Raw genomic sequence first — 20,569 nt, 5'->3', positions numbered from 1 at the left:
CACATCATCATGACTATCTGCTGTTTTCTTCTTGCACTCAGGTTGCAGTTATATATCCTGATACACTCTTAGCTTACTGAGTCTTCAGCAGGTAGCAGACACTATACACCTGTAGGTAGGCACACTGTCTTTAAAGTGTTAACTCCAGTCCAATGAGCTTAAACAAAGGATTGAGTTCATGTAGCCCTGAGGCATCTAAACACTTCAGTAGAGGAATGATCATGGACTTTATGGGAACATTTAAACCCATGACAAATGCAATATAAAATACTCTAAGGTGGATTTCTTTGGCTGATACGTAAATACCATTTATGACTCACATCTGCAATAAGATAGCAGCCCCACATGAACAGCACCTGTAGCTCTGCAGAGGTGTAACATCCTAATCAGAGGTGTTAAACTGTCCTGGAACATACTTGTGTACCTGAGATGAGAATTTTACTTGTTTCACATTCAAAGACAAGGAAAGCAGTGCCTGAAACATACCTCATGACACAGCTAGTAATAAACAAGGGAAAGATTTCTGCACAGATTTGAAATAAATGTTAGTGGGACACCTTAAAAGATTAATGTGGAGACCTTTAGGGGCAGGAGCAAGTAAGAACCTCTGAATCTTTCATACTCTGAAAATGCAGATGTTTTCATAGACTGTCTTCCTACAATGAGGACAGAGGAATAATATAGCTGGTCCACCTAGACATTAATGAATAATTTGATAACAAGCTAGAAAACAGTTCAGTTCATGCTCAACGAACCCCTGTGCACATAGCAGTGGGTCTAAAGAAAAAAGAGGGGTGAATATTACTAAAATATTACTATTATATCTTCCTGGTTCATGACTGAATAGCGTACATTTATGCAATGCCACTCTGAGAAAATGCTGTGGAAGATGAACAGAAAAGTTCATGCATACACAATACACAGGAGACAGAGGATGTGTCCTGAAACAACTGTGGGGAGACTGAAGCTATCCCACAAATGTTCCTCTCATATGCTGACACCTCTCTCTTGTGGTTCCTCCACCAGGGCAGGGATGGCTGCCCTTGCAGGCCGTAGGCATTGGCCCAGAGGGTTCTGAAGCCCTTGTCTCCATGTCTGCATCACCAAGCCCCTAGGTCTCGGGTTGTCAGGTGAAGCCAAGATCCTTCCATGAAAGAATGTTCCCCAATATTCTTTATTTCCTTTTTTTTTTTCCACTTTGCCTCTCTCTCCATACATAAGGTTGAGCCACTGCAAAATCGGCAAACCTCACCTGCTTAGATGCATGGCAAGAGAGAGATTCCTTTTTCCAGTGAGGCAAGTTCAGTGGCTGAGCTTGAAACTGCAATTGCACACGAGTACAAGAGTTGGGTGTGCATGCTTCAGCCACAACCAGCAGCAGGGGGGAGCCTGACAGAAGTCAAAGCAGCATTGCAGGACATGTCTGGGTCTCACCACTGGTCATGGGAGGCTCATACAAGAAACAGCCAGACTTCTGAGGTGATTTAATAAGAGATCTGGGAGCTTAAGGTCTTGCAAGGCCAGCCTGTCATAGGTAACCATGTTGTTAACATACAAGGCTGGAACGACCTCAGAATCAGAAATCCAAATAAGGGTAGAGGGGAATGATAGGCAATGGGTAGATAGAAAAGGAAACAGATGGAGGGAAGGGTACCATCTAAAACCTGCATGCCTATCTCATAAAAAGTTACCAGCCCATGGTCTCCCCAACCTCCAAAAAGCTGGAACTGTGTTTCCCCATGCCTCGGACATGGAAACCCAGATATTCCTCAGTAACAATCTAAATTCAGCCAGCCAGGACCAGCAGAAAACACAAAAACATGTGCAAATGGCAGCTTCAATAAAGAATATCATGTCTCTAAAAACATAGGGTCTGGAGCAGTCTACTTACTGGTTATGTTCTCCTTCTTAAAATCTGTAAAAAGAGAAGACAAGATGTAAGGAGGGATTGTCCAGGATGCAATATGACCAGATGCTCACTTAGAAGCATGCTACAGGAAAAGGTTCCCTCCCTAGCAGTGCTTAAACAGCTTATTTCTTTGCAAAGGCATCTGAGTGGCAACTTTGCTATCATTTAGACTGTTTTTCAGGATTGTTAGGATCTTCCCAATAAAGATCCAGGCTTTATTTACTTGAGGGATTTTTCCCATATCCTGGTTGCACAAGAGAGGCAAACAGCTAAAGCAGCTGTCACAATTCCATGCACACAAGGTGCTGACAGGACAGTACCCACCATCAGCTTTTACTTTAGCTGTAAATTATGGATCGTACCCTTCCCCTCTCCCTTACCAAGAACACAGTTCTCTGGACAATCAGCAACATGTGCCATCTTACCAAAGAAAGGGATGTGGGTACAGGAGCTGGGATTCTGGTGCAGGCTGGGCAACCTGTTGCATTCAGGAAGAGTGAGCAGCATCAGCCCCGGCTTGTAAATCCCCTTCTGAGAGTTCTCCTCCATTGAGAGCCATTCCTTAAAGCAGTAGAGATCCTTTACAGCAAGGCAATTCTCTCTACATTGTTTTGCAAAAAACAGTGAAATACAGCTGTCAATGGCTTGAAAAAAAAAAGGCTGCACTTAGCGGTGAAGTGCAGGGGTTATCAAGCTGACAGAAATCCATTAATGGGGTGACACTTCTTTAAAGCCAGTGTGTCTGGCTCATAAACCATAAAAGAAACTGTATGAAATGCAACAGCTTCCTTTAAGAAACATACAAACCTACATTTTTAATGAAGCAGGGTTATGCTTAAAGCACAACACACACCAAGCTATGAGGAGTTCATTCCAATCTTTTTCTACAGATTTTTTTCACATGTTCTTCTAATAAACATCATAGAATCATAGAATGGTTTGTGTTGGAAGAGACATCAAAGATCATCTATTTCCAATTTCCTGCTGCCCCATGGACAGGGGCAGCTTCCACTGGACCAGGTAGCTCAAAGCCCCATCCAACCTGGCCGTGGACACTTCCAGGGATGAGGCATACACAGCTTCCCTGGGCCACCTGTGCCAGTCTCTCACTATCCCCACAGTAAATAATTTCTTCCTATTATTTAATCTAAACCTCTTTCAGTTTGAAGGCATTCCCCCCTGTCCTGTCACTACATGCTCTTGTAAATAGTCTCCCTCTCATTTCTAGAGTTAGAATTTTTTAATATATCCTAAAATCTCACTTGGTTTCTGTCATCTACTAAAAGCAAAAGGTGAGCTGCAATTCTTAACCTTCTTATGTTAAATATTTGCATATACTTTTAATCTCACTGAATAAAAAAACAGAATTTTTTAATTGTCTCTACAGGCAACTTTAAATCCATTTTTTTCTCTGTAGATATCTGCAGATTGCCTGGTAAAAAAGTGACCTGTCTCCCACCTCATGTGTTGCCTCCATAACAATGTGAAATATTCACTGACAAGAAGTGCGTTGGATTTTTAAATGGGCCTTATATGAGAAATTGTTTGTGGAGAAGGGCAACTGCACTAGAAAAAAATGGAAAAGAAAAAAAAGAAAAAACACCATTCTGGGAAGTTTGTGGATTTGTTATATCAGTCAATTTATCGGTGATTTGCTTATTTATTCTTGAGAGCCTGAGCTACCAAATCAACTTTGAGGTCATGTGCAGAGATTTCTTTTGCACAGCTCAGCTGGAGTCTTTCCCAGATCCACAACTCATCACACAATGATGCAGAATGCGAAATGTACTTCTGGGGTGTGTGGGGAAGGATTTAGCCAAATTTACCACCTGGTGGGTTGATGCAACCTCTTTAATTATACAACAGTTTTGGCAAGAGCAGATGGTCATGAGTGTCAGCAATGGCTAACAACACTGCAAACCCTCTAAAGCGCCTGAAGGATGGAGGTCATTGAGAATTCTACTAGAGAAACAGCTTTTCTGCAACAGTAATGGATGGCCCTCAATTCAGCAGGCTGAAGTCATCAATGCCCAGATACTCTGTGCTTGGTTTTAGCCAGTCCTGGTTTATTCCTTCCTCCCTTCCATGGAAGCCAGAATGCAGCCAGATGGCAAATTTATCTTTTTTATGTTAAACAACATGTGGAACAGGAGTGACCTTGTGAAGTAAAGAAATACTTAGATAGGGAAATGAGAAAACTTGCATTTGAAGCACTAGCTGAGACCTGGGACATCTGGATTGGATTAGCTCTGTTCATTCCTGGATCCCAAGCACCGTTAAATAAGCCCTTTATTCAGTGTTCAATTGCAAAACGCAGAAGACCATTCTTTTGCAGTGCTATCTGCTCCAGGGTTAAAGGAAGGTTATCTGCACCCTGGAAGAATGGTAACACAGCCAGAGGGAGGGTGGTCAGTCACTCCTAGCTGGGTTCATACCGCTGTTGTAGCACCCAATGCTGCACACAGAGGGTTTGCTGAGGTCACAGGCAAAGATTACTTCAGGTTATTATTAGAAATGTTATGTCATGTAAATGACAGATGGACAAAGAGCAGTAATGGCAGAAGAGAGGAAGTGTGCCAGTAGTGTTTCTAGGGACCACAAGAGACTATGTAAGGGGAGGTGGGGACACACAGATCCAAAAAAGGAAAAACCTTCCCCAACACAAGACTGTTCCCTACAGCCTGATCACTTCCTATCAGCAGTGATTGAAACAGAAACTGAGGGTTGTTCTGCTATTGCAATAGCAGCCAGCAACAAGAGGCAGATGTAATCAAGAATTATGAGATGAGACATCACTTTCCCTTAAAAACTCTCATTTTAATCAATTTGCATCTAAATTTACATTGAGTGAACTTCTCCCATGTGGTTTTCTTGTGTTTCATTTCATCTTATTTTACCCCCTGATTACTTTAGAAAAGTTTTACTCAGCCTGTCAGTTGTTATTCTTGCTAGCTAGCTTCCAAACCAAATGAACATTAAAAGACAACATGGAAAGAGAAAAATTGGTGCAGAAAATAAATAATAAGATACAAATACATGGACATATATTGAGGGCAGTATGTCCCTGAAAAACTGGGAGAGCTCTCCCACATTGGAGAGAGTTAAATTCTTACTCATGAAATATTTCAGCTGAAAACTTGTGTAGTCTAGCCAGCCTCTGCAGAAAGCTATAAAGTTTATAGCTATAAAGCTATAAGTAAAAAGAAGTTAAGAGAATTGGAAAGTAACCAAGAGCATGTGAGATGTGTTCAAGAGCCCCCAGGCCTCTCTCAGCCATAAAGAAGTCTATTAGATGTCTGAGTTATCAAAAGGAGTATTGGGCTCTGGAAGAACTGCTGTCCAGCTGATGCTCTCTGAGGACAGGAATCAGGAAGGATGCTATTCTAGAACTTTTCTTATAAAGAAAGCTGCATTAAAATTAGGGTCGAAGGAGGGAGGAATAATTAATAAAAACCAACATTGACTCATTAATTTGAAGAAAAATGGTTCCAGGCAAGCCCATTAACATTTTGATATATTTGCAGATGTTGTAACTGTTAGCTCAGGTGCATCAAGATCAAGTGAATATTTATGTTAGTTTATATAATTCTGACTTTAGAAGTGCCCCAGAAGTACAGGTCTTCAGTCAAATCACTGTGAGTTCTGGTCTTGCAGGGCCACTCGTGGGCAGGGGTAAATGAAGCAAGGCCAAGATCTAACTGAAATACCTTGCAGAGAAATATGCAAAACCCTTAGCTGACTAATGTGCTGTGCATGTGTGGCTGAGATATAAATACTGTCACAGATCTTGAAAAAAGGCAGAGTGATTGTGTATTTAAGGGCACAATGACAAAGAGCAGAATGTTGAGGTGGCAGGGAGGAGCCTGCCAGCAAAAAGCAAATGGTAGTTCTTGGCTGCATGATTATCTTTGGATAGTTGCACATAATATTGTTTCGTAGGATATATGCCACCTCTGTGTCAATGGTAGAATACAAGGCAGCATAGGTACCAAGTAGAAAGATAAATGTATGGTCAATATTCACAGTGGGATTTTCCTCTGTGCCTTTGTTTTAGAGGTGTTAAAGGAGAAGCAACAAAAAAGGTCCCAATTACAAAACCAACATGTTGCTGATTGTCTTAAAAAGCCCCTACATAACTGGAGAAATTATTGCCATTAGACATCAGGCACAAGTCCATCCAGCAGTGTGCTTGTCATGTCTGTAGAAAAGGTTTGTATTTTATTTGGGACACTAGAGCTGGGGCTACTCTTCCAGTAAATGCAGATCTGAATAGTATTTTAATACGTGTTTCAAGGTGGACAAGAACAAAGCAGTGCGCTTTAGGCAGGGATGTCAGCTGCCCAAATGTAATATGGGTAATGACCAGTCTTTTAGGGGCTGAACATGACAGGAAAAAGAAAGCTTCACCCTGATATATGTGTGTGTGGGGCTGTCCTCTGCAAAGCACAGCAGGCAATCATAATTCTGTTGCAGTTAAAAATAACCAAACCTGGACTGGGCAGAAGAGCAAAAGCTGTGTGCAGGGCTCGGGAAAACCTGTTTTAATCTAGTCAGAGAATTTGGGAAGGATGTAAAATTTCACTGCAAAGAGGAAAGAAAAAACTCGCCTCCATGACCATGGTGGGAGGACAAGGAACAACGAGGGAAGGGCTGCTCAGGGGGTTGTGTAAGGAGAGAGTAGCCTCTGTCACTGGGATGTGTTTACAAATACCTGTCAACAGTAGATTAGCTATAGTAAGAGATGCTTTGGACTCCTCAGGTTCCCTGTCAACCCAATTTCAATGCACACTTCTCTGCATACAGAAGGATACAATAACCACATTGTAGTTTTGGTTTATCAGGTACAACTACACAGGCAATGTCTCTGGTCTCATCATTTTTGTCACATTTTTGTCATAGCAGGAAGTGCTAAATGATTGGTATATTGCCTCAGCCAGATTTGTTGCATCTTCTGGAGCTGCATTTAGTCAAAATTTCAAAGAAGCAATTACTCTTTATAGTAATAAAAAGTATAGATACTGGCCTAGTAAGATAACAATAACAGAAAACAATATGAATTATTGAAACTACTTATGTAAGTCAAATTGATACTTCTTTTCAACACAATCCTCCAAACACCTGATGTAATGTAGAGGTCTGGACTTTAAATTCAGACCACACCCTAGCAATGAGCACAGTGAGAGCTGAATCAGTCTGTGTGTACAGAGGAGAGAGCAAAGGGAAAACCTGTGCAAACCTACAGGGCCCAGCTTCACTCAGCTTCACTTGCTGCTGTAAGCAAGCCTGGAAAGTCCCTCACCACTCCCCTGCTGCGTACATATCCCCACGAAATGAAAGTGAAATATGAGCATGTTTTTCTTCATTTACCTGCACACTGGTTTTGGAGCTGGCCCAGCTCCCGAGGGATTGCACTCCTGGAAGATGTAGTTACACAGCAGAGACTCAGCAGCCGGTTGGCAGAATGAACTCACCATTTTCAGTTCAGTCCAGGCAGTGTGCACAAGCAGCTCTTGGGTCTCCTCTGGGTCAGCATACGAGGAGTTGAAGAAAACAAGAGCATTCTTCGCCAAGATAGCACTACACACCTCACCTCTGTATGTGCTGCAGTAGCCTGTGTCACCCTTGTACAGCTTGCTGTCGAGAACAAGAGCACACACACACAAACACAGTAAGCTCACAGACCTAAACAGCTGCATGAGCACAATGGCCCTGTTTCTGAGTAAAGTGGCATGTGTAAGGCTAACAGAGGGCAGAGGACATGGTAGATGTTTATACCACTAAAACCAGCTAATATAAAACAAGAATGAAAATTCTGCAGGGTACCCTGGTACCAGCCCAGGTGAGCTCCAGGGAGGAGGCTCTGACCAAGTGTTGTTAAAGTTACAAGTGGACTGAAGCCTGAGCAATCACAGAGAACCATGACCTAGTATGGCCCCTCACCCTGCCCCTGGGCTCTAATGGGAAAGTATTTTACTTTCCTGCTTCCCTGCAGTAGGGATCAGCCAAGCTGCTTGCTTGCATTGCTTGCAGTTCTGTGATAACTCAGGATTTTTCACTCTGCTGTCTAACAAGAGTTAGAGTTTAATGTAAGATAGACTTGATGAGCAGGAGCCAGGTAAGTTCAACCCATCATGTACCAGGGAGTTTTACACACGGTCAGACCAAGCTCCCCCCTGCCCTTCCACAGCTCCTGCACCACTCCTGACCTGTCCTTCTTCCACACCTTTAGCTGGGGAACTGGGACATGAGGAAGGCACAAGTCTTTGTGTTTTCCTTCCCAGTGTTTTTCTGCAAGGTGCATCTTTTCACCACATCTCCCATTTTGCAAAGTCCTGACACATAGCATGGAGACAGAGCTATGCAGGAGCAGTAAAATCACAGTAGGGTCATCTTCTTTGAGGGCCATTTACTTATCTTTCCCATGTTATTTGTATCTGGAAGGAGATCTCTCCCCCCTCCCTTCCTGCCTTCCTCCCCACGGCCATCAAAAGTAAGCAGCAGGGTAAGGGCAGTGCACAGGCCAGCCGTGCTTCCAGTAGCTCCCACAGTCACCCACCAGCAGCAAGGACTGTAGGTGAGGAGGTGCCCTCTGCCCAGGCAGCCCATGGGATGCAGAGTCCTGGGAATGGGAGGCAAAGCTGTGAAAACAGACTCCCTGTGTGTGGGGCATGGCCAAATCAGGGCAGAGAGGAGGCCTGGGTGCAGCTGTCCCCACTGCCATTCGGTCAGTGTAACTGGGGTCAGAGAGTTCAATTCACAACATGCCAACCATTTGGAGCAGTCAACAGAGCTATTTGTATCTTTGCCTTTTATTTCTTTCCTCTGTCCAAATAATCACCCATTGTTAACTCTGGGGTTTCTTGCTGATTTTTTTTTTTTTTTTTCAGAAAGCTGGAGGTACATGGACAAAGGATTACAGAGGATTCTCACATTTCTGTTCTTCAGATGCTGTTTTCTGCAGATGACAATCCCTGGCCCTGTTTTAGCTGCTCTATTTTGGGCTCCATGTGAATTTTTTCTTTAATTTTTTTTTCTGTGTCACATTGGATAAAAAAATACAAGAAGGCACCAACCCCTTGAGGTTTACCAAAATGGCAGTGATGCTCTGACACTGCACATCCCAGGCTCCATGGACACACTTCATGTGACACAGGAGTCTCCCAGCATGCTGCACTAGTCTCACAGCCCATGACATCTTCCTGCACACAGCAGGTTTCCCCAAAGCAATGCTCCAATCCCAGCACCCTGCTGGAACTGCTCTTGGCATGGCAGGGGTCATGTTATTTGCATTTTCCTGATGATTCCCATCGTGCTTAATTTGAAAGTTGCGTCCTTCCTGTGGCCAGGGGCAAAAGCAGGGACAGGTGTGCATGGGGCTGTTGTGCTGCTGACTTCAGGGGACTGCAGAGGCAGACTGAGAAGAGCTAACAGTGCTAACGCTGTTTCCTTGCTTTTCTAAAATATGCAAGGAGACACAGACCAAGTCGCAATGGAGAAGTAGCAACAACATGTTTCTCACAATGGTTTGTCACAGAAAGGAAATATCATGCAGCAAATGTTAAGAACACCTATGGGACAGATGGGCTGAGCACTTGGTCTGTTTCCCCATGCCTGTCATACCTGCATGGGTGCAGGTGAAATGCATAAGTCTGCCATTGGGTGGCCACTTAATCACTTACAAACTTCCTGAATCAACCTTGCAAGCTCCTATGATGGAGACAATAGCCTTTGCAGGGAGTCTGTGTCAGCAGAGTGGCAAAACCATTTGCTCAGACTTTCCCACGTTCTGCTCTTTTCTATGGTGGCCAGAAGCTCCCAGCCCATCTCCCAGGCTAACATTCTCATTTTCCTTCCAGACTGATCAGCCAGTGCAGTGTGTAGTAACATGAAAAGATTCTAAAGAGAAAAGACCAGCTAAATTGTTCAGTCCTGCAAAAATTACTAAGCAGAAGTTCATTTCTCATCACATGTAAGTAGCTTTATTCATCCATAACTCTGCTTGGAACAAACAATCTTCTCCTGCCCTAATCTGGTGAGCACCAAACCAAATTACATTTATTAACTGTGAACAGATAGGAGTTTACCTTGCAGTTAAGCTTTGCTATGAAAATTTATAAGGTCAAGGCAAACTGTGGATCTGTAACCAAATAGAAGTTCCTTCAGAATATTCTTCCCACTACCATATTTCAAACACCCTTACTACTGGCTTGACTCAAAACCATTGTTAACTATATCTCAAATTATGCCTTTGTAAAGGAGATCAGTGATCCCTATGGGTGAACCTCATCTGCACAGTTGGAATGAAAAAACCCTACCCCTTAATTTAAGCCAAATTAACCAGACCCCCTTGGCTCATCATTTTTCTTCTCCCTGGCCCAGAAAGGGCCTCCACAAAGCCACAGAAAGTCATTCTTACCTCCATTCTGCCAAGAGGCACCAGATCCAGGAATTGTGATGAACCAGGAGAAAGAAGAAATGGAAAAGACATCAGTGACACTTCATTGTTCCCTCTGAGATGCGTAAGTCAAGATTTCCATGCTAGGAAATGTGTCTGACAACTGTAAGCTGTATGAAAAAAATGCACCTAAATTCTGTTCCTTTGTTTATATCTTCTTGTGGGGAAGAAAAGTTGACCAACACTGAACACTGTAAAGTGAGAAAGAAGGAGGAGGAGGAAGTGGATTGTTGATGGCAATGCCAGTTGAAGTGGACTCTTGCACCATAAACCCACACTTTTATCCTGATCCTTTGGGTCCCATGTAACCAGCAGATAGCATCCTGTGTTTAAGCCACATGGATATCCATTACTTCAGGCAGCAGCTGTAACAAGCAGGAGAAGCCAGGGCTGGGGATGCAGCACTGGCACACAGCAGTGGCCCTGGCTTGCCATGCCACAGGGAGTTGGGCAGTGCCAGCAGAGGGAGGAGGCACTGGGCATCAGCCAAGGGCCAGGGCACCTCTGCCCTTGGAGCCTTGTGAGCTGGGGCAAGGCCAAGGCAGACTCCTGCTCAGGTCTATGGGGTAGTTCTCCTCCTGCTGAGCACACACAGCCTGGAGGAGTACAACTTCCACCAGCCCCAAGTACCTGTCCACCCCACTGCATTTGTAGGACACACACTTGCCTGGGCTACAAGCAGAAGTGGGGATGGGAAATTCAGCACCAAGTGCTGAGTACATTATGGAGCAGAGATTACTGGTAGGTTTCAATGCCCAGTGTAAGAAAGGGAATGATTATTTTATCAAGAAACCAGAAGCTAAGGCACTGAGAGATAAACAAGTACCTGCCTGGTTAAAAGCAGAACCAGGGCTACCTTCCCATGTCCAGTTTGATTCCTCTTTCCTCTAACTAAATCCCCTTGCCTTTCCAAAGAGGGATGGGACAAGCTACCACCTTTCTCTCTGTATGACAAATGCTGTTAGTTAACTCTGACAGAGGTATTTCTCCTCTTTGGAAATTAATTTTCACATTTGGGAGACATCTCTGAGGGAAGAGATAACTTCAGGCAAGGTAGGGTACTACGCTGACAGCAACCACCCTGCTTTCTGGATGCCAACCCCTTGTGAAGCTGAACTGCTTGAAGCTATTTTCACTTTGCTGTTAGATGATACCAGCACTAGGTCATGGCCACAACTTCCTCCATATGGATGAACTTACCAAGTGTGCTTCTGGGACACAAAGTACAAGACAGCATCAAACATTCAGGAAATGACAGCTATGCCCGTCTCCGAAGTGTAAGAGTATATGAGGAAATAGCCTGGTGGAGGATGTACTTGTACTCAAATTTAGGTCCCCACACACTATCAGCTCTCCAAAGCTTCCCCTCTTCCACCACAGTATTCCACATCCCTTTCCTCTTCCCCAGCAGGAAAGGCTAAAAAATTAATGGCCTCTTCTTTCCCTGCATACCTGAAATGCTGATGGTTGCTGCTGCTTTTGCGGCTCCAAAAGTTTTGCTGTGCTTGTTTGTGGCAAGACAAGTGAACAGGCCAGGTCGGGTGACATACACTTGCAGTCTGGAATCAACCACTCTGTCCTTGACGCTTTCTGCTATCGACCCCACAGAAACCTGAAAGAGTGAAAGCCCAGCTCAGTAATATTTCCAACCAAGACACAAACAGGCAAACCAAGGAAAAATCTAAGAGATGGAGTCCCAGGCATTTAAATTGGCAGAGGAAGATGTGGTAAGGAGACAAAAGTGGCAGAGACCTAAAGCTGCTGGTGTTACTTTGGCGCTTTCACAGCTGCCGACTTCACACACAGAAATAAATGTTAAAAGATCTCTCCTATTTCACACTTCAGCAATACTTTTGCAATTAGGTTTCAGTTCAAGAGGGTCATAGTCACAATTTGGTTTATGCAATTGAGCTGGCTAATTACTACATGGCTTCTTGTAGTAGATTGTTTGTCTCTTCATGCCTTAGGAAGGAACTGTACAGGATGACTTTGTGAACATCTGCTATACAGAGGAAGAAAAGAAAATAGTTTGGAAGTCATTGATTCTGGATTAGTATAATCACTTCAATACTCTCAAAGCAGTCATGAGCATAGAAAGTGCTCTGGCTACAATACTTGAGCAGATACCTGATAGATTTTCTTATCTTGCAACTAGAAATATGGAAGGGGCTGAAAATATGATGATTTTGGCCAGCTCTTTTCCCAGATCACTAATTTGCAGTCAAATGACCTTGAAGCCTGCTGATTTTGGCTAGTTGGCCTTGACTTACCATCAGATCTTTCCTGCCAACATGGCATTCATCAAAGTAGGAGAGCATGGCACATACAGACTCTGTCTTGCAAAGGCAGGAGGAAGGAGAGCATTGCCTGCTCTAACCTTCATACTGATAAGAAGCATCAAACATAATTCAAGTGAGGTATGTTGCCTGAGGACCCCCTAGGTGTAACCTGACTGTAAGGACATTGGAGATTTTCTCCCTGGATTCGCCCCAGCAAAGCACTCTACCTACACATGTAACTGACACAAGTATTAATCTGACCTCCCTGGAGGTCAGTAAAAATGTGCTTTCAATGAGACCTTTCAGTGAAATTAAATACCCATGGGTATTGATAGCAATAATTGAAAAAACAAGGAACTCATCAGTGTTTTTCCTTGCTGTTCCATGTCTTGTAAGCAGATTGGATTCTCTATGAAAAGAAAATGATGAAAAGAATATATTTGTTTTGCCTCTCTCAGTGTCAACTTAGACTTGTGGTGAAAGAATCTTCATGGGAAGAAATCACTAAATAATCAGACCAACACAGTCTGGTTGTACTGCACCAGGTATGTCAGCCACTGTGCAAATGAAGGCACCAGGGATATATTTGGCCTTATAACATGAAGTCAGTTCAAGAGGGTGGGAGCCCAGGGGATATTTTTTCACAGATATGTCTTTTGTTACAGAGCTGCTCAAATTTAGTTTTAGACTCCTTTACTCTCCAGAAACCACTCAGTACTAAAATGGTGCAGGGGCCTTCTCAGTGGGAAGAAGGTATTTCCTATAGCCCTCCCTGCCTTCCAGCATCTTGGTGGGATAGGTGGCTGCTTGCCATGAGCAGCTTGTGCTAATCCAGTCTTCTCTCCCTGCTGGCTCCTCAGGCCTCAGGTGTACCACATCTAGCAGAACTGGACTGTGCCTGCTGAGCACACAGATAACTGGGATTGTTCCTTCCAGCTTGGGACACAGGAGGAAGAGATTCCTCAAGTAACCACCAGCAGTATAAGCACTATGCACCATGTACAGTGGAAAATCGCAGGCAGTGGTGCCTGGGACTTCCACACTAGCCATCTGTTTTTTCCTTTACTGGAAACTTAAGATGTTCCCTTGTGTTAATTGATTCCCTTTCCTTTTCAACCACATTTCCTGAGATTTTGTTTCCAGGAGTTCTCTTTTTAGTCTTTAAAACATCACTTCAGCTACCAGGAAATTAGAGACTTCTTCATATCTTCACACCTGGCTCATTTATTCTTGGATATGTGGAAAACTACATTATAAGGTCCATGATGCCCTGTGGTGCATAGCAGGAGGAAAATGTATTGTGTTTCTAAATAGGTAGGCCAGGCAGCTGCTGCACAGAGGAGTTTCCATCCTCCTCTTCCAGGGAAGCTCAGTAAGCTCAGCAGACTCCTGTTCTTTGAACCTCGGGACAATTACAGGTTGGTGTTCAGAAACCATAATGCCACAGGCATGCTGCATCTTCAAATGACTCACCCTTGCTGTGAACCAACCCTCAAATTCACCATGCCCCATCCACTGGCTTCCTGCTGACTCTCCCAGAGACAGGCTCTCATTAAGGTTTCCTTGCCATATTTAACATGAGGCAATCAGGAACACTACCCTCCTGGAACTGGGCTATGCCTTTCAGACAGCAATGGGGCAGAGCAGATATGACCAGTCAGACAGTGGCCCAGGCAGGGGCTGACCATCATCTCATGTACCTCAGCTCTCTGTAGGACCCACTTATTGGGATCTCAGAAGAGTACAGGTCTGTGCTATGAAAATACATTGCTCTTTCCAGGTACCCCAGACCTCTGCAAAAGGTTGCATTGCCAGTGGGGAAGAAGTCTTAAATAAAGACATGCAGTTGTCTCAAACTAAATATTGTCAGAAACCACCAAGAACCCAGGGTCCCAGCAGAGGCTGATCTGATCCCTTTGCTGCTCTGCCTAGCAACACTGAAGGAATATAGAAAATTAGCCCTAATCAGACTGGAGGACACAGTAAGGTATAGAGGAGGCAAGGAAGGCAAGACAGCCTGCAGAGGAGCCATGGGGTCTTAATAACGTGCTTTAATGTGTAGAGAGAGGAGATACAAAACAGGATGGTGATAGCCCCTTGAAGTAAGAACCAAGGGGATTTATTGGTCCTCTGGACCAGCAAGTCCACAGAAATGGTCAGGATCAGCCTGTGCTCAGAAGGACTCAGGGCTGACAGGAAGTCCATTAGAAAGAGCAAAAGCAAATCGCCAGCCTGTACTCAGCAGACACTCCACCTGGCTCCTCAGAATCATGCCCTGGAGCTCACATCCTTTAAAAAACTGTCAAAAGACCAAAGAGAGTATAAAACATGTTCATCTTAAGCGCATGAAGACTAGAGGGAAGCTACGGCAGGCTTGGGCTGCAATGCTACCATGACTGGTTCCCTGCTCACTCCCACACAAGCAATATTAGGCATCAAGCAGATATTCAGCTCACTGAAATGAAGGCATTACAACGGCCTACACACAGGCATGAAAGCCAGGCAAATTGAAAACAAGCACCCATATTAAGTGGTCAGGATCATTAGACCACAGAATCTTTCCTATGAGACACAGTGGATTTGCGTCCTTTGGTGCCTGCCACTGAAGAGGGTGTGCCTTTCTGAAGAGGATGTTTCTGCCCAGGGATAAATTCATGACATATTTCACATCAGCTAGGTCAGCCTAGAAAATTTCAGATCTATTATCTTCTTCAAATATCCTGTGCATAATGTGGTTCCACAGGTATTTGACCTCAAAACAGTTTAGTCCATCTAACTCCATGTCATATTTGACATATTTGTCAGATATGCAATTTTTCCTCATTATTGTTACCACATTATTAAAAAAGGAAAGGAAAGATAGCTGCAGAAAGACACAATGAAGTCCTAGAAAGTCTGTCTTGGAGGATGGTTGGAAAGGTCTAAAGCACCCTTCATCTTGGGCTTTTTAGATCCTAACAAATTAAGTAATACAACACCGTGGATAAGGGGGACAATATTTTTCCAGGAAAACTGCAGCAGAGAGATGAGCTGGACTCAACCAGTTTGAAAAACAAGGTGCTAAGTTAGGAAGGAATAGAAATCACTGGTGCTGACTACCAGCCCTCCCAGCTGATAGCAGTCCTCCAGTGCCAAAAGCATGAAAAAGAGGCACTTACAGCTTTCCCATTTTCCAGCCAGGTGACAGTAGGGACTGGAAGGCCAGTCGCTGTGCACCGCAATGTCACCACGGACCCAAAGGTGATGTTTTGGGATTCAGGAGCCTTCAGGATTCTGGCAAACACTGTAAGAGAAGACAAAGGTGCTAGTTGAACAATAATGTAAAGCTGAGGCTGGTGCCTGGGGGTACTCCTTCCCCAGCGGGTCTTGATGTAAGTCACAGCTCCATGAATAAAAGTAGAGCATGAACAGGCTTTGCATGAGGAGGACAAAAAAATATTTAGCGTGGTTACATTCTGCACCTTACAGACCAAAACTTTACCTCTGGAAATTTCTGTGTCAAGTCCAAAGCCAAGAGGATGTAATGTGCAAGAAAACCAAGAGGAAACTCTTCCATAGCATGCAGATGGAACAGCTTACAGCAAAATAAGCAGCAAGTTATCATGCTGCCCTGCCCAGGTTGACCTGTGAAACTTTGTCTGAACCATAAGAACCACCAGTATGGATATGTGCCACCATATGGATATATGAAGGTTAAGGGTTGGATAAACATCTCAGTCTGATTGCAGTGATTAAGACTTGCCACAGAGTGCTGCAAACACTGGCATTTTCCACACAACAACAAGCTGCCCTGAGGGGAAATGTCTAACATCAAGCATCAAGGTATGAGAGAATGGCTGGCAAAAACTTTAGGAAGATAAGATTACAGTGGAAAAGTGGAAAAGTAGATTTTTGAAGTGGATTTTCTCATTTCTACAGCTCTTGCTTCTTTTGTGGAAATATTACTGGTTACTGGGCACTTTGCAGATAAGTGACATAAGCATTCCCTTCACCCACCTCCCTTCCGTTGTTGTTGTTTTTGTTGTTGTTGGGTTGGGGGGGGGGGGGGGCGTGGGGATTGCAAATGGGGGATTTTGAATTGGGGAAGGGGGCAAGGGTGAGGACTGTTGGCCAGAAATAACAACTGAAGTATTTTTGCTGAAAACTTATTTTGATCCAGAAACACAACCCTGATGGTCTTAACAAGCTGCGGTACTTGGACCACATAGAGAAAAGCAGAGAAGAGAAACTTCCCACCTGGAACATTTGAGTTTTGACCTAAAATTTTTAATGGAAACACCAGAATGTCTGTACAGAAGCAGGCTCAAAAGCACTGCTATTTCTTACTCAAATTTCTCATGCTTAGTGAGTTACAGCTTCTAGACCACACAGTAATGTCTAAAAATCTCCATCAGAAATTTTAAGAAGCAGGGAAGTTTCTCTTAGTGTTGTCAGAAAAGCCTGAGATCTTGTTCGCCACTTTTATCTGTGTGTTTCTCCTTATCAACATACCTCACCACATCAGCATCTTCTGTTTGCCCTGTTCAGAATTAGAGCATCTAAATGTTCCCCTTAGTGTTTCTAATAGTGTCCCCACTATTTGGGATGGGAAGGCTTTGTCTGCAAAATTTCAGTTAAACTGAAAAAAAGTATATGCTTTCCACATAGTCCTTCCACCCAGTTCTCAGCTAGTATGCAGCTGAGGTTTGTTTTGACAAAGAGCCTAAAAACAGCTCATAGATAAGTAGCAGTTGGAGTTAAGTTCAGCATGGAATCCTTTTTGCCTTTCAATAAACTCTTGGGAAGAGGCTTTTTAGAAGATTAAGTTTAGTGTCAGTTAAGTGAAAATGGCGAGAAGATAAATATTATATTGAGCTTCTTAAATCTTCTGCATGCTTCAAGCAATCCCACTGTCTCTGCTCAGTGCCACCTGCCTAAAGTCAAAGCAGAGCAGTATCAGGCTTCTGCACCTCCTTACCCCTCAGCGAGGCAGCAGGTATGAAGCTCCATCAGTAATAAGCAAAGCTGCAGTCACTGGCCAGAAGCTTTTCTCATGAATAATAAGTAAAATGAAACCTTTGTCTGAAGTTTCACTTCAGGCCATTAACACCAGATGGTTATGAATTCGGACCCAAGTTTTGCAGGCTAAGCTCATAATTATTTTTATACTTCATTTGGAGAAACACTGAACTTTGGGGCCTGTTCTCTGGCAGCAGATACGTTCACATGGCTCCAGCTGAAGCCAGCACGTTCACTTCCAGGGTTGGAATATGGCCCTTAGTTCTTCTCTTGTGCTGCCCAGTATGCTGCTGGGATCCTTGCCCACCTGATACTGCTCTCTGACTCTGCTGCTCAGTTAAATTAATACCAAAGTGAAAAATTACCAGCGTCCAGTTAGCTGATGCTGGATGGTGGCATATATGTCCTCCTCTGTACTAGCTGGTCTCCCAAAATCTGCTTGGATCTTTCAACCAGGAGGAAAAAAGACACACTTTGAAAATGGCAATAGCACAGGCAGCGTGCAAAGCCACAGCAAGCCCTATGGCTGGCTCAGCTCATGCCTGGCATGGTGCCTATGGGGAGGTCAGAAAGCTGCATTCCTCTTCCCAGCACCCAACCATCAGCACTGATCACTGCACTTGCTTTAGTAGCCCAGCACACTGCTAGGTAAGCAGTTGTCTGCCACCATAGGTAAGGTAAAGCATCAGGCCATTCTTAAAATCCTAAAACACCAAATGCAGGGATTAAAAAATCCAGCAATAGCTCCTAAACATTCACATGTTTCTGGTGGCAAGTACTGCTGGGAGGGATAGCTAAATAAAATTTGGCCTATAAGCAGCTAAGCTGATTTCCAAAGTGTGGAAGAATTGAAATTCCTTCTATCCCCAGGGCTATCATGTGCATTTTTTGAGACCTTCAGAATTAAAGTTACAGATTTAATTCTTTAAGATTTCAGATACTTACATTTGCATGCTTTCAAATATTTTACTTAAGTATGTAGCTGTAGATGGTGCTACTGGAATAAACTGGGGGGGGGGGGGGGGGGGGGGGGGCAGGGTGGAATTAATTATTTTATTTTTAAATGAGAAATTTCCTGGGACAAGGACCAAACTTTCCGGGTCCTAAGAGGTTTTGGAGCATAGCTGATCAGCCGATCATCTCTTATATTACCTAATATAACTCTTATATTACCTCCTTACTATTTTCCAAAGGGCTCTTAATCACTTTGGGAAAGAGTATTAAAAAAAAAGTATTGCCTATTTCTCAACCACATAATCTATGGGTAGATGATCAACACATTGACATTGCTGTCAGACTTGAGTGCTGTGGGAAAGTCAGGATGGGTTGCATAAGTGCAGCCAGTGTCACCATCCACCTGTGCAAAGCAAGGCAAGAACACCGGGATGACCTAAGGGTCCATTTTGGCAACTGCATGAGCAACAAAATCTGTCCTGTATCTAAATGGCAGAACACATACCCCACAACCACAATTTTTCTGCCCCCTCCATCTCCTCCACCAACCCCCAATTCCACAAGTAAAGACAAGAGGCAAAGTCGAGTAAGAAATGGCAAATCTGGTGGTAGTGTAGTTGGCAGGAAGAGGTGTGTGAAAGAGAAGAGGAAGGATCAGGATATAGGAATAAATGTAAAATTCACTTTTTTTGGTGGGCTCAGGACCTTTTCTTATTCTCAATTTTCCTCAGAGTGAAAATTTCCAACAATCAGTGATTTCTAATGCTTCCATTACTTGTCTGTCTTTTTCCACATCCTCCTGAATTTGGATTTTGCCTTTGCTTGTTTAGCAACATTACTATTACAAGGTTAGCAACATTCTTATCAATACCCCTTGGCTCTCTGCACCGGATTCACCCACAGGCATGCCAAAAAAGCAGTTAGGGAAAGTGGGCAAAGACAGCTTAATTAATTTATTTATTTAAGTGGAAAATAAAACAGAGGAGCTGTAAATGAAATCCAGACAGCTAAAAGCCTAGCCAGCATGTCAAATTTCACTCCCAAGCCCCTTAATAAATGTATTTTTTTACAGCCTTGGTAAATGATGTTCTGTGCACTGCAGGGCTTGCTAGGAGGTATCTGTACCATGGCCAGCTGCTCTCGTTTCTGAGAATTACATAACATCATCCAGTCCAAACAGTAGGGCTTTAATTCAGTCACAAAATTTTTATACTATAAAAAGATTAAAGCAGCATGCCCTCCCCCCTGCCTCCACATTGAATGGCTAACTCTTTCCAGGTGACTTTTTTTCCCCGTTGCCTTTGATTGAGCTATGTTTAATTTCCCAGGTTTGGGGTCTGGTCCCACAGTCCTGGCAGATGCCTACTCTCAGTCTGGGTAAGGCCTATTTTTTTGTTAAAGAAGGCTGGATTTGGCCAGTCACAACCAGACAGCTGTGTAGGTGGCCTGGAGCCATGCTGCTGCTTTTGAGAAAGGACAAAGTGATGCCCAGAGCACCAGTGATGCTGTTTGTTTTTTGCCTTTTTACTTTAATATGCTCTTTGTATTCTTCACACATATATTTGTAGCTCTGTAGCCTATAGTACTAGTGGCTGGTTTCCCCAGTACTTTTCCGTGGCCTTTCCCGAGGCAGAAAGACAAGAGAAATTGCAGAGCTCCAAGCCCTGGGAGGTGCAGGGCCCCTCTGCTATTCCCTCCTGGGAACCAAGGCCTACAACAACTCTTTGGGACACATTTCATGGACAAAGCCCAGCTAGTGCTGAGTGGGGACTCCAGAGAAGGGGCTTGACCTGGGAAGGGGTCAACATCAACATTTGTCCTCCTAATTCGTGCTTTTTATCAATTATGCTAAATTCCTAAAACCTAATTTCCTAAAACCAATAAAAATGTACTCATCCTTGGGAGGGTGGACATCTTTCCATAACTGCCCCTGAAGGCCTTCAAATAAAGATCCACTCTTATATTACCTCCTTA

The 20,569-nt window shown here is 43.7% G+C and overlaps 1 protein-coding gene across 5 annotated transcripts in view; it reads right to left on the bottom strand.

Annotated features, from left to right (window-relative positions):
- MUSK (muscle associated receptor tyrosine kinase) overlaps positions 1–20,569 on the bottom strand; it is a 59,566-nt gene that overhangs the window by 17,758 nt on the left and 21,239 nt on the right. For 2 of the 5 annotated variants that reach the window (XM_071424474.1, XM_071424475.1), the window contains exons 6-11: positions 15,802–15,926; positions 11,817–11,976; positions 10,326–10,332; positions 7,277–7,543; positions 2,335–2,510; positions 1,892–1,915 (exon numbers count right to left, since the gene is read on the bottom strand). In XM_071424474.1, coding sequence (XP_071280575.1) covers positions 1,892–1,915; positions 2,335–2,510; positions 7,277–7,543; positions 10,326–10,332; positions 11,817–11,976; positions 15,802–15,926 — 759 coding nt within the window. Of the gene's footprint in view, positions 1–1,891; positions 1,916–2,334; positions 2,511–7,276; positions 7,544–10,325; positions 10,333–11,812; positions 11,977–15,801; positions 15,929–20,569 lie in introns of all 5 variants that reach the window. The other 3 variants (XM_071424473.1, XM_071424477.1, XM_071424478.1) reach the window with 3 other exon arrangements.

The sequence above is a fragment of the Agelaius tricolor genome, unplaced genomic scaffold (genome assembly GCF_023055355.1).
Source record: "Agelaius tricolor isolate 1412-34295 unplaced genomic scaffold, bAgeTri1.0.p SCAF_4, whole genome shotgun sequence".
Lineage (NCBI taxonomy): Eukaryota > Metazoa > Chordata > Aves > Passeriformes > Icteridae > Agelaius > Agelaius tricolor.
The sequence above is the reverse complement of the archived record's forward strand: the minus strand, read 5'-3'. Positions and strand labels throughout refer to the sequence as shown.